The sequence below is a fragment of the Ananas comosus genome, unplaced genomic scaffold (assembly GCF_001540865.1).
Source record: "Ananas comosus cultivar F153 unplaced genomic scaffold, ASM154086v1, whole genome shotgun sequence".
In the NCBI taxonomy this organism is placed as follows: Eukaryota; Viridiplantae; Streptophyta; class Magnoliopsida; order Poales; family Bromeliaceae; genus Ananas; species Ananas comosus.
In genome coordinates, this window is record NW_017891488.1 from 2452 (window position 1) to 16968 (window position 14517).

At 44.5% G+C, this 14517-nt stretch overlaps 1 protein-coding gene across 1 annotated transcript; it reads right to left on the bottom strand.

The window, feature by feature from the left end:
• Positions 1 to 3488: 3488 nt before the first annotated feature.
• Positions 3489 to 13827, bottom strand: LOC109704960. The gene is made up of 7 exons (XM_020225719.1): positions 12970 to 13827; positions 12438 to 12514; positions 11882 to 11996; positions 7550 to 10430; positions 4776 to 4836; positions 3924 to 4013; positions 3489 to 3569 (listed from the first exon to the last, which is right to left on the bottom strand). The coding sequence occupies exons 4-7, from the start codon at positions 10423 to 10425 to the stop codon at positions 3489 to 3491; spliced, it is 3108 nt and encodes a 1035-aa protein (XP_020081308.1). The 5' UTR covers positions 10426 to 10430; positions 11882 to 11996; positions 12438 to 12514; positions 12970 to 13827.
• Between the last annotated feature and the right edge of the window lie 690 nt (positions 13828 to 14517).

Consider the following 14517-nt stretch of genomic DNA (forward strand, 5'->3'; position numbering starts at 1 on the left):
GAACTAGGTCGGCCTTCAGTGCCAAAAGTGTAGTGTGTTTACTATTGTGCATGATAGAATGTTAAGTAAGAATGCATAATAAGAATGTTTAAGTACAGATGCACCATATGATGCACAATTAAATGTATATAGTGGCATGATAAAAGATGCTAAGAATGTAATCATGTAAGTATGCTATGAATGCAAGAGCCTAATGCTAGTGAAATATGAAACATTATGGTTAGATAAATGCTATGAGTTAATGCTAAGTTAAATGAAGCAAGATGCATGTCTTAGAAAATGATGCATAAAGAAATTGTTAAAAGAATGTGTATTGAATAATGTGAGAATATGTTTAAAAATGACATAAAGTAGAATGCTTTGTTAATGATAAGATGAGATGCTAAGTAAAAGGATTGTGTGTAAGTACATAATGCACCTATAGATCGAGTGGCATTGAAACCTAGTGTAAGGAAAATTAGGTTAAACAAGAGTAATAATGAACCTAGTGTACAATTGAACAAGGTTATTCAAAGAGTGGCATGTCAAGTATGAATTCTCTTAGGTGTGGACAACTAGGAAAATAAGATATGAATCGGCAATTGGACCTAGAGTCAAGTAAAACCTTAGGTTTGTGAAGTAATGATATGGAACTAGAGTCGATTGAACCTAGTGAATTTAAGATATTGGACCTAGCGTCAGTGCACCTAGGCCTAAGAGGATAATGACGTTGAAACCTAATTGTATTCAATAGGTTTGAGTAAAGGCTTGGACCTAGTTAGGTCGATAACATAAGGGGAAGACCAACCTTGAGTATGTACAAGCGGACTTCCGGAAACATCCCCCTGCTGACTATGCAGCGGCTGCTAGTGCACAATACAGCTCGATAGTTCTTTAGGCCGCTCGGGTGCATGTGGCATTTGTCCCCTCCACCGGAAGAACTTCGATTGCTTGTCATGAGCAGAACAATAGCCGCTGGGTGCGATGTGGCATGTTCTCTCCTATCCTCGGGGTCTCGGCTTGGCGGGTGTAAATGCGCATGTTTCCTCTCCCACAGGGGGATCCTTTGACCACCGGGTGTACGCAGCTCTGGCGACGTTGGGCGATGTGGTTTTGTGATTGAAGGCTGAGGTGCAATGTGAGAGTTCCTTCACCTCGGCGGACAGAGCGAGGACTATCCGCAGTTGATTGACTCAAGCGAGTCGGATGCAAAGTTGGCTAAGTAAAGTACCTTAGGAAGAAAAGGCTTTAATGTGGTTATAAATGTTACTAAAGGTGTGAGTACCCTTAGTAAAGCGTAAGAATAAAAAATGAAGAATCAGAATAAGAAAGGTTTAATGTTAACAGAAGACAAGTACTAAAATAAAAGAAAGTTATGCTACAGATGCTAGTAAAGTGAAATGATTAAAAGTTAAAAGAATGGATAAGAATAAAGTGTAGAAGCGTTAATTCTACTATATGAAGTTTGCATAATTTGCATATTGCATGTTTGTGAAGGCAAAAAGCATGGTAGATGTTAGTTGCAATGATTTATGATTTTTATATCTATCTACTTGGACAACATGTTGTTTTGGCCTCCTTTGACCTGATGGTCGAGCTCTTTTCCCCTTGGGTTGGCCGTACCCACTGGGAACTCATGGGTTAGTTCTCAACCCACGTTGTTTATTCGGGGTTTTACAGGTCACAACCGAGCCGCGCGGCGGCGCGAGGAAGGGCGACTTCCGTAGTTTAGCGCCCTAACACTGAGACCGATAGCGCACCCTGAGTCGGCTTCTTTAGGGGATAAATGCAAGAACCGAAATGGATGTAATTGTAAGAACAATGTTGTAATAACTATGTTAAAATCGGATTGTATTCTGGAAGTTAAGTGAAGTAATGTAAGAATTCAAATGAGAATTGTGATGTAAAATGTATTAATGTGATGATTGTAATAGCAAGTGATTATGTTTTTGATACTTCCTTATGCAATCTATTGCTTGAAATGTGTTTCCTGTTGGATTTTCGGTACATTGTATTGATTGCGACGGTTGAACGTACAGGGGAGACTCTGTCCGCGGTACAGGGGAAACCCTGTCCTTCGGCGGTTTCCTGTTGGCGTGCCGAATTCCGACAAAACGAGGCGGGTCGGGGCGTGACAAGGATCGTGGCAGAGCCCGCAGCTTAGCTAGCTGACCCAGAGTATAGTATTTTTAACCATTTGAGTTCAAATATGAAAGACATTTTGATGTATAGAGAACATGTAAATGAAATTATTATAAAGCATGTAAATAACTAAAGTTTCAGTTATACAGTTCAGTTTGAAAGTTTTAAATTACAGTGAATTTCATGTTTAGTTAACTTACTATCACTTGTGATTGTTGCTTGCCCTCGTGCAAGCCATGTATATTGAAATGTTATCCTGGGAATTGTTTATTTCTTTATACATGTACTCGTTGTTGTTGAGCCTTGGGCGGACAGAGGATGTTCTGTCCGTTCGGCGTCTGTGTACGGGCCCGGATCGACCAAATTGGCGATAGCGGGACGTGACAGATAAAGTGGTATGAGAGCAAGTGATAAGTAAAAGTCTAGGATGACCTAAGAGACTTAGGAATGAAAACCTAGGGACTAGGATCGCGAGTGGCGTGAATTTAATGATAGCGAAAGCTAAATAAATTGGGTTAGTTGTTAGTAAGTCTCTAATATTAATTAGGGGCTGATCTAAATGTTATTTATACACAACTTAAGGAGTTATGTTGGTAGCCAACAACATAAAGCCAAAGGTTGAGTATAAGTACGCTTGATTGCTTTCGCCTGATTGGTTTTGTTTTACTAATGTGAATGGTTCATTTCAGGAGAAATGCCACCGCGACGTGCGACGAGATCCACTCCGGCATCACCTTCTGAGGTGCCAGAGCAGTCTGGGTCTGATGAGGTTCAGGAGTTGCGTGCTCAGGTGAGCGCGTTAATCGGGGCTATGCAGAGACAGGAGGAGCATATAAAGAGTCTATAGGATCTAATGTCGCGACAGGCGACAACAGCAGCACCTGGGAGTCATGATGTACCTGTGTCTGAGGCGCCGACGATCGTGCCTCCTGTTTCGCCGACTGTTCCTCCAGTGGTTTTTGGGCCCTCTACTTCTGATTTGATCGCATTGGAGGCTGAGCGCGCGCGATTTATAAAAGTACTAGAGGCATTTATGCCGTTTAATCCGCCTATGTTTGATGGAAAAGAAGCTGATCCGTGGATAGTAGAGACATGGCTTACAGCGATGGAGGCATTATTCGAGGACATTTACACTTTGGAAAGGGACAAGGTCCCTTTGGCGGCACACTGCTTTGAGAAAGATGCACAGATTTGGTGGCGGAAGGCTAAGAAGAAGCGAGCATTAAACCTATCACCACTTACCTAGGAGGAGTTTCGAGAGATGTTGTTTATGGAGTACTTTCCTAACAGTGATAAAAGGAAAATGAAAGAAGACTTCCGTAAGTTGAGACAGGGAAACCGTTCGGTACGGGAGTACGAACGGGAATTTACTCATTTGGTGAACTGTGTGCCCGGTATGGTTCAGACGGATCGAGTTCGAGCGGAGTGCTTTGAGCGGGGGTTGCGACCTGACATATTCAAGGTAGTTAATGCTCTGAAGTTAAAAACTTTTGAGGAAATTCTAGATCGAGCTCTTTGGGTTGAGCGGGGGAATGCGATTGCACGTGATGAACGCGAATCGTTTGAAAGAGAACGAGAAAGGGAAAAAAGAAAGAAAAGGACCACTAGTGGTGCCGGGGGACAGTCGAGCTCCAAACAGTCCCCTCGGTATCCACGTTCTCAGTCGAGATATCAGGGACCCCCGAGATGTGTGATATGCGGCGGAAATCATCGACCGATGGCTTGTCCATAGCGGGAAGGTAAATGTTTCAAGTGTGGTCAGCCGGGACATATGATTCGTGATTGCCCGAGGGAAGCATCACCTGCACAGTCCACAGCTGGACGTACTTTTGTGCCACGTCAGTATGAGCCATCCCGGCCTGCACCGAGTACCCGTATGGACACACCTCGACCTGCACCGAGTGGTCATGTATTTGCAGCCCAAGTAGAGGAGCCGGCCGTAGTTGATGACATTGTGGCAGGTATTGTTTTACTTTATGGCACTAGATCTCGTGCATTATTTGACACAGGTGCATCGCATTCATTTATCAGTAGCTCATTTGTTAAGACGCATGATATTGAGATTTCGGATAATGCGGATGCCTGGTGGGTGTATGCCCCTGAGCACACATTTAGTGTCCACGAAGTGTGTGTGGCGTGTCCAGTACAGGTTGGTGATTGGATTATGCCAGCGGACTTGCTAGTGCTAAGCCGCATGAAAGGCTTTGATGTGATCCTTGGAATAGATTGGCTTGCAAAGTACTATGCCACGATTGATTGCGAAAGTAAAATTATTACTTTTCATGAACCCGGGCAGAAGGAAGTTGTATATCGGGCGTGCAAGAGTTCGCTCTTTGCACTGACTGTATCGTCGACGAGGGCGAGAAAGTTGATTAGTAGTGGATGCACAGCCTATTTGGCAACTGTAGTGGAGACTCAAAAGGAACTTCTAGCACTGAGTGATATTCCAGTGGTTCGAGAGTTTCCTGATGTATTTCCTGCGGAGTTACCGGGATTGCCACCGGATCGGAAAATTGAGTTCGTTATTGACTTTGTTCCCAGAACGGCGCCAATTTCGAAGGCTCCGTACAGAATGGCACCTGCTGAGTTGAGAGAGTTGAAAGCTCAGTTGAAGGACTTGATGGATAAAGGCTTTGTGAAGCCTAGTGTATCACCATGGGGAGCCCCAGTTTTGTTTGTAAAGAAGAAAGACGGAACGCTTCGTCTTTGTGTTGACTATCGCCAACTGAATAAAGTCACAATTAAGAATAAATATCCGTTGCCACGGATTGATGACTTATTTGATCAGTTGCAAGGGTCACGGGTATATTCGAAGATTGATCTTCAATCAGGTTATCACCAATTAAAGATCAAACCAGAGGATGTGCACAAGATAGCGTTTCGCACTCGTTATGGTCATTACGAGTTCACAGTGATGCCGTTTGGACTGACCAATTATAAGGAAGTGAATTCTCGAAATCCGAGGATTGTACTTCATCCAGGATCGACTCATGGCATCATTGGGCTGATGTCGCTCTCGGGGACCGGTCTCTGCAGGTGAGAGACCGGTTCCCCTGGCTGGATGTAGCGGGGTTGCGTGATGCAACGGGTCCCTGGCAGGGAGGGACCGGTTCCCGAACGTGGTCCCAGCGAGAGATGCCAAAAATTGGCTAAGTCCTGAAAATCGAGCTCTCGGGGACCGGTCTCCCAGGTGAGGACCGGTCTCCCGAGGACCGGTCTCCCGGGGAGAGACCAGTTCCCGAACGCGTGCGCCCGAGGGAAGCTCTCGGGGACCGGTCCCAAGTCGGGGAGACCGGTCCCTCCGCGCGAAAACTGCCCAGTGAGGGCAGTGCACAGGAGTGAAAGTTGAGGGGCTTTTATGCAAAATGGCCTTTATTTGAGTGGGCTGAGCCCTCTCTCTCCCTCACACTCTCTCATTTCCTCTCTCTCACTCTCATTTCTCTCTCTCTCTCTCTCTCTAGAAAGGAAAGAAGGAGAAGAAGAACAAGAAGGAGAGGAAGGAAAAGAAGAGGAAGATAAGGAAGGAGAAGAGGAAGGAGATCAAGAGGAAGGCTTTGAGCACCTCCAACTCCCTCTCCTCTTCCCATTGGAGTAGCTCTTGAGGTAAGCTACTAAACCCTAGCTTCTAGAACTTAGGGTTTTTGGGTTTTATGCCTTGGAATGGGTCAAATGGACCCTAAGCAAGCTTCTAAATAGATCAATCCCAAGAATCTAGGGATTTATGGGGTGATTTGCTATAGGTGCAAATCTAGGGTTCCAAAATGAGGTTTTTGTAAATGTATGAGATTGATCTCATTTGAAGCCTTGGAAACCCTATTGTTAGGTCCCAAAACGCGGGGGCGAAGTCGATTTTGGCATTCGGCGAACCGACGTGGAGTTCTCGGCAAAATTGGGCCGGGCTAGCATTGATTCGGGCGAGGAAGGCTAAAGCCTTTTTGCGAATCTCGCCGACAAGAATTTCCAAAGCCTCTACATGGATAAAAGGTGGGGGGTGTTATCCGAAACTTTCGAACTCCTTTCTATGTCTTAGATTGCATTTAATCTCATCTCTTCATGTTGCATTGTACGGTTGCATAGTAGCTCAATTCCTTATGCTTTCTAATTGATAACCTAGTGTACTTGGAACGCTTGGTAACTTAGATAGGTGAGGATTGGGTCGAGACGTGAATCCTATAGTGCGAAAGAAAAGAGATGAACCCGATGGGGGTATTGATGACATAGAAAGTAGTGTTATTGTTAAAGAACAAACGAGTGACATCCAAACATGGAATGATAACGAGTGGCATTAATGTAGTGTAAAGAACACTAGAGGTCGATGGACCTAGGGATAGGCGGATCCCTTAGAGAATGCCTTGTGAACAATGAATTTAGAAAACTAAATAACATTGTATGAATGTCGGGAACCGATGATTCCGCGATAGTCGTTGACCCTTGTGTAGGGCGTCCTCACTTGGAGAGGATTTGGTTGGGTATTAACTCTAGTTGTAGAGTGTCCTCATTTCAGAGGATAGATCTAGCTCACAGTCTGCGTTTAGGATGGCATAGCCATCCAATCCCCACATGGAGGGGATTGTCGTCGAGTACTCCGGAGTGTCGCGCGACTAGGACCACTTGGAGGTCCGGACCACATGGAGGTCCGCAGACGGTCCCGGGCTTGGGTGCACTTGGAGCTCCCTCCCCACTTTGGGATTTGAAGGTGAGTCATGGGCGAGCCCTAGGGCCTCGCCATAGATTGGGTAAATGAAAAGGTTAAAGGTTTATGAATGTCATTGAACATTACTATTCGAACATGGATCGAATTTGTTAGCTTGGTAGTAAACCTTATTATATGACGCATGCATTCATATTCATGATTATGGGCATAGTAGCATAGTTTTCCTACTACTGCATTTACAGCTTTCAGATACATATCTATCAATCTATCTGTTGTTACTTGTGCCCACTTGGACCTAGTGGGGAGATCGGCAGGGTCGGCGGCCGAGCCCACTGGGAACTATGGAAGATAGTTCTCACCCCACTCTATTTCCAGTGGTAGGTTCGGGGCTGCAGAGAGAGGACCGCGGCAAGGGCGTCGCGCCCGACCAGTGAGACCGTGGTAGCATAGTAGCTTTCCTTTTTGCATTAGTCACCTATGTATTGAGAGAGATTCTTGTAGGTGAGGTTGGAGAGCTATGTATTTTGGATGAAAAATGATGTAATGAATGTAACTAATGTAATAGTTAGTAAAGTACTCTCTTTATTTCACTTGTATATCTCGTGGATTACTTGCTCTTCTTGTTGTTGGCACTGTTTGTGCCCTTGCTGAATGTGTATGTTTAGAATTTAAAGTCCTGGGTGAATTCTTGTACACATTCCTGTGGTTGAGCCTTGGGCGGACAGTGGGGAGTGCTGTCCGTTCGGCGGTCTGTCGCCGCGGCCGAATCGTGCCAAATTGGTAGTGGTTTCGGGGCGGGGCGTGACAAGTACACACCCAAGTCCGCTGTAGGAAGCATCACTGTAGATCACAAAACTCTCCCCCGAAATCGGCAAGGCCAGAATAGGAGTCGAAGTCAATCTTTCTTTCAACTCCCGAAAGCTACGATCACATTCTTCGCTCCACACATATTTGGTTCCTTTATGTGTAAGACGCGTTAGTGGAGTAGTAATCTTCGCGAATCCCTCCACGAACCGTCTATAATACCCTGCAAGTCCAAGAAAACTGCGGATCTCTGGAACAGTCGTCGGGCGGGGCCAATCTTTAATTGCCTCTACTTTCTTTGGGTCAACAGCTACACCACCCTCAGAAATCACATGCCCCAGAAATGCAACCTCTCGCAGCCAAAATTCACATTTTTTCAATTTGGCATATAACTGTTTTTCTCGAAGAATTTGCATCACTGTTCTCAAGTGTTCTTCGTGCTCCTCATTACTTCGAGAAAAGATCAGGATATCATCTATAAATACCACCACACACTGATCCAACAGCGGCTTAAAGATCCTATTCATTAGATCCATAAATGCTGCAGGGGCATTGGTTAGCCCAAACGGCATCACTGTGAACTCGTAATGACCATAACGAGTACGGAACGCTGTCTTGTGCACATCTTCTGGTTTGATCTTCAGTTGGTGGTAACCCGATTGAAGATCAATCTTCGAATACACCCGTGATCCTTGCAATTGATCAAATAAGTCATCAATTCGCGGCAATGGATATTTATTCTTAATCGTGATCTTGTTCAGCTCGCGATAATCAATGCAAAGCCGAAGCGTTCCGTCTTTCTTCTTTACAAACAGAACTGGGGCTCCCCACGGTGATACACTAGGCTTCACAAAGCCTTTATCCATCAAGTCCTGCAACTGAGCTTTCAACTCTCTCAACTCAGCTGGTGCCATTCTGTACGGAGCCTTCGAAATTGGCGCCGTCCCGGTAACCAAGTCAATAACGAATTCAATTTTCCGATCCGGTGGCAATCCCGGTAACTCCGCAGGAAATACATCAGGAAACTCTCGAACCACTGGAATATCACTCAGTGCTGGAAGTTCCTTTTGAGTCTCCACTACAGTCGCCAAATAAGCCGCACATCCACTACTAATCAACTTTCTTGCCCTCGTCGACGATACAGTCAGTGCAAAGAGCGAACTCTTGCACACCCAGTATACAACTTCTTTTTGCCCGGGTTCACGAAAAGTAATTACTTTACTTTCACAATCAATCGTGGCATAGTACTTTGTAAGCCAGTCCATCCCAAGGATCACATCAAAGCCTTTCATACGGCTTAACACTAACAAATCTGCTGGCATAATCCAATCACCAATCTGTACTGGACATGCCGCACACACTTCGTGGACACTAAATGTGTGCTCAGGGGCATACACCCACCAGGCATCCGCACTATCCGAAATCTCAATATCATGCGTCTTAGCGAATGAGCTACTGATGAATGAATGCGATGCACCTGTGTCAAATAATGCACGAGATCTAGTGCCATAAAGTAAAACAATACCTGCCACGACGTCATCAACTACGGCCGGCTCCTCTGCCTGGGCTGCAAATACACGACCACTCGGTGCAGATCGAGGTGTGTCCATACGGGTACTCGGTGCAGGCCGGCATGGCTCGTACTGACGTGGCACAAAAGAACGTCCAGCTAACATAGCAGGCGGTAGACCAGAACGCTGTCTGGAGGGTGACTGGACTGAAGCTGTGGACTGTGCAGGTGATGCTCCCCTCGGGCAATCACGAATCATATGTCCCGGCTGACCACACTTGAAACATTTACCTTCCCGCTGTGGACAAGCCATCGGTCGATGATTTCCGCCGCATATCACACATCTCGGGGGTCCCTGATACCTCGACTGAGAACGTGGATACCGAGGGGGCCGTTTGGAGCTCAACTGTCCCCCGGCATCACTAGTGGTCCTTTTCTTTCCTTTTTCCCTTTCTCGTTCTCTTTCAAACGATTCGCGTTCATCACGCGCAATCGCATTTCCGCGCTCCACCCAAAGAGCTCGATCTAGAACTTCCTCAAAGGTCTTTAACTTCAGAGCATTGACTGTCCTGAATATGTCAGGTCGCAACCCCCGCTCAAAGCACTCCGCTCGATCTCGATCCGTATGAACCATCCCAGGCACACAGTTCACCAAATGAGTAAATTCTCGTTCGTACTCCCGTACTGAACGGTTTCCTTGTCTCAACTTGCGGAAGTCTTCCTTCATTTTCCTTTTATCACTATCGGGAAAGTACTCCATAAATAACATCTCTCGAAACTCCTCCCAAGTGAGCGGTAATAGATTTGATGCTCGCTTCTTCTTGGCCTTCTGCCACCAAATCTGAGCATCCTTCTCAAAACAGTGCGCTGCCAACGGAACCTTATCCCTTTCCAAAGTGTAAATATCCTCGAATAATGCCTCCATCGCTGTAAGCCATGTCTCCACTATCCACGGATCTGCTTCTTTTCCATCAAACATAGGCGGATTAAACCGCATAAATGCCTCTAGTACCTTTATAAATCGCGCGCGCTCAGCCTCTAACGCGGTCACATCAGAACCAGAGGGCGCAGAAACCACAGGAGGAACAATCGGCGAAACAGGAGGCACGATCGTCGGTGCCTCGGATACGGGTACATCCTGACTCCCCGGTGCTGCTGTCGTCGCCTGTCGCGACATTAGATCCTGTAAACTCTTTATATGCTCCTCCTGTCTCTGCATAGCCCCGACTAACGCGCTCACCTGAGCACGCAGCTCCTGAACCTCATCATACCCAGACTGCTCTGGCACCTCAGAAGGTGATGCCGGAGTGGATCTCGTCGCACGTCGCGGTGGCATTTCTCCTGAAACGAACCATTCACATTAATAAAACAAAACCAATCAGGCGAAAGCAATCAAGCGTACTTATACTCAACCCTTAGCTTTATGTTGTTGGCCACCAACATAACTCTTTTTAGTTGCATATAAATAACACTTGGATCAGCCCCTAATTAACATTAGAGACTTACTAACAACTAACCCAATTTGTTTAGCTTTCGCTATCATTAAATTCACGCCACTCGCGTTCCTTGTCCCTAGGTTTCCAATCCTAAGTCCCCTAGGTCATCCTAGACTTTTATTATCACTTGCTCTGATACCACTTTATCTGTCACGTCCCGCTATCGCCAATTTGGTCGATCCGGGGCCGTACACAGACGCCGAACGGACAGAACCTCCTCTGCCCGCCCAAGGCTCAATAACAACGAGTACATGTATAATGAAATAAACAATTCCCAGGATAACATTTCAATATACATGGCTTGCACGAGGGCAAGCAACAACCACAAGTGATAGTAAGCTAACTATACTGAAAATTCACTGTAATTTAAAACTTTCAAACTGAACTGGATTACTGAAATATTTAGTTATTTACATACTTTATAATACATTCATTTACATGTCTCTGTACATCAAAATGTATCACATGGACTCAAAATGGTAAAGTACTATACTCTGGTGTCAGCTAGCTATACTGCGGGGCTCTTGCCACGATCCTCGGCCACACCGCTCGCACTGGAACCTGTATGGTTAGTGGTGTGAGAACTACAGAAAAGTTCCCAGTGGGTTCGACCGCCGAATTCGCCGACTCACCCACTAGGTCTACTCAGGCATATGTAGGCAAGGAAGTAAACAGATAGTAACCAACTATAATATGTAACTACTACAATGCCTGTACAAAACTAAAAGAAGCAATATATAAAACTGTAAATATGCATGCATGCTTTTACTGAATTTATCCAATCTCTTGGTTAACCTTTTGGTTAATAATAACTCACTGACACTATCCCAAATATCGGGGAGACGCAACCTGCACCCGACGGGACTGTCAACTGGGGGAGACGCACCTCCTAGTCCAGTAAAGATGACTACTCCGGAGCTCATCGTTCAAGAAGGAGCGACCTACCTTGAACCAAACGAATGTGAGTATGATCTGATCCTCCTTTAGAGGATTCAACAATAGACGATGTCACACTTAACTCTAACTAGCTCTTTATGCTAGTTTCACAATTCTTTTTCTCGATGCTAACTAACTCTCTAATTGAATGTCACAAAGTTTACTATTGCTATAGTCCATACATTCATAGGGTTCTATATTCACATTCTAATGTTCACATGTTCTCACTGTTGATAGGAATACATACTTTCACTTGCACAATGCCAATACCTTATAATGCATGACTACAAATATGAATATGCTCAATGAATTATCATAGACATAAAAGGTGATTCAAAGATTTCGGATAGCACCACCCACCTGTAGGGATGCCAACAGCTAGAATCAGCGTCTCGAACTGAGTCAATAACAAGCTCTTGCGACTCCGCGCAAATAGAGCTTAAACGGCTTCTACCGTAATCCGTGCGTCGCCGACCTGTCGGAATGTCAATTTAGACTTCCGAGCAAGTTTAACTTTCATTTATACAAGAATAAAAGAGCTTAGACTAGAGTCATATATACATTTTAATGGAACTTGCATTTCAACTTCACCTTATATAGGTGTATATACTATTAACCTAAAGTTCTATAGAACTAGAAAGTTCAGTTTACAATAATTCCTATGCTGAAATTAAAGTCAATTTTACCTCAATCAAATGCCTTCACCAACCTACTCTCAGCTTTCTAAAGTCTTTTCTCAATTATACTAATTGAATTTCAATTCAAACCTAATTACAATCATTTTACTCTGCTCTCTAATCAGCTCAATTTCAGCTTCCTCAACAACCCAAGTTCAATGCTGAAATTGGTCTCATGCTTTAGAGTTAATTTTTTTTACACAGCCCTACTACTCTCAATTGAGTTTTAAGCTAATTACCTCAGGCTTCAACCTTGCTTAGCTGAATTTTTCACTTGGGTGACTCCAATCAGCCCAACTCTCCAAGTCTGCTACACCTGGCAGCAAACAAAATACCTTCATTTAGATCATCTTTTAACTTGAACAAACTATTAGGTTCAGCTTGGTAATTAACTTACTTTAGGTCAATATTTCAACTACAAAAAAATCCTGCACAAAACCTTTTCCCTCAGCTCAACTTCTTCCTTTCAGCTGAATTCTAATTGGGTAGCTCCAATAATAAGACTTTCCAATACTGAAAGTCAAGACTTGCTGAATTCCGGCTTACGCTGAAATTTTCTGCACTATGCTGAATTTTCAGGACTACTTCCTTCTTGCTCAGCCCCCCCCTACAAGCATATAGCCATTTGAAAGCTTCTTTATACAGGAGTGACTCTATTACTACTCCTAGCAGCCTATATAAATACATGCTGTTTTCAGCATGTGTTCATGGCCTTTTAATTCCTCCCACAGACAAAAGAACACAATTTCCAGTTGAAAGTAAGCTTCTTACCTTAATTAGAGACCTTCCCTAGCTTACTCCCAGCTCCGATCATCCGAATTCCGGCTTGGCAGCTTCTACAAGTTCGAAAGCACCCGGCTGCCAACTTCCTGCTTGCTTCTTCACTAGAATTGCTCTAGGGCTGAGAGAGAATGAGAGAGGAATTAGATGAAATGAAGCTGATGGAGGGGTTTAACCAGCACGTGTACACCTTCCCCCCAGCTGGGTTAAAGTGATAAGGATGCATAATTGCAACTTAACCCTCAATTTCATTAAAAGTGCATTGCAATCCTGCAATTTACACTTTAGTCCCTGCACTAACTAGAACCTGGCAGCAGCTGCTTCAACTCCCTTTTTCTCACATCTAATTCCTTCCAATTTCATTCAAACACTTCTAAAACCATCCAAGGAAGCTTCCCAAGCTACCAAATTAATTTGGTAACATTTAATTCTCAATTTAGTATTAACTTAACCATTCTAATCAAGGTTAACTAAGATTTTCAGCACTTTGGCAGTAGCAGCAATTGGAGGCCTTTTCGCACAACCAACTCACTTCTATTCCATTCCAAAACTTCCAATTTACCCTAATATACCTCCACAAGCTGTCAAATTAATTTGGAAGTGATTAATTTCCAATTCGGCATCAATTTGATCATTTTTGACCAAATCGACTAAAACTTCAGCATTCAAGTAGTAATGGCAATTGGATGTCTTTAGCCACTTCGATTCCATTCGTGTCTATTCTCACACTTCCAAAACATGTCAATTGTTGTTCTCAAGCTACTCATTAAGTTCAGAAACACTTAATTTCTATTTTTGCATCGTTGTGATCCATTTGATCACAATTAGCTCGAGATAAATTTTCAATGCATTACACGTTAGTTCGTTGACAATAATACTACTTTCTATGACATCAACACCCCCATCGGGTTCATCTCTTTTCTCTCGCATCATCGGATCCACGTTCCAACCAAATCCTCACCTATCTAAGTCACCAAGCGTTACAAGTTCACTAGGTTATCTGTAATATACCGTAAATTCGGAAAATAAGAAAATATCGAACTTTAGTCAAATTGACCAAAGTGCGAGGACGGTACACTTCGAAAAGTCCGAAGGTGTTAAAATGATTAAAAGCGAGTTACGGGAGGTTTTCGAGAGCTATAGAATCAAAATCTGCATTCAGCAGTTTTGAGCTCTCGGGGACCGGTCCCTGGTCGGAGAGACCGGTCCCCGAACGCGTATGAAATGAGACAGCCGAAAAATCAGCTAAGTCCTGAGGAATTAGCTCTCGGGAACCGGTCCCTGCCTGAGAGACCGGTCCCCGAGAGACCGGTCCCCTCAAAGAGAGACCGGTCGCATTGCGCGCAACAGCTCTGGCTGCGCTAGGAGAGCTCTCGGAGACCGGTCCCTAGTCGGGGAGACCGGTCCCCGAGCCCGAAATCTGCCCAGTCCAGGCAGTTGAATAAGATGAAAGTTGAGGGGTTTATTAGCATTTTTGCAGCCCAATGGTTATGTATGAGGGACATGAGGGCTTTTCTCTCATTCCACTCCCTCTCACAC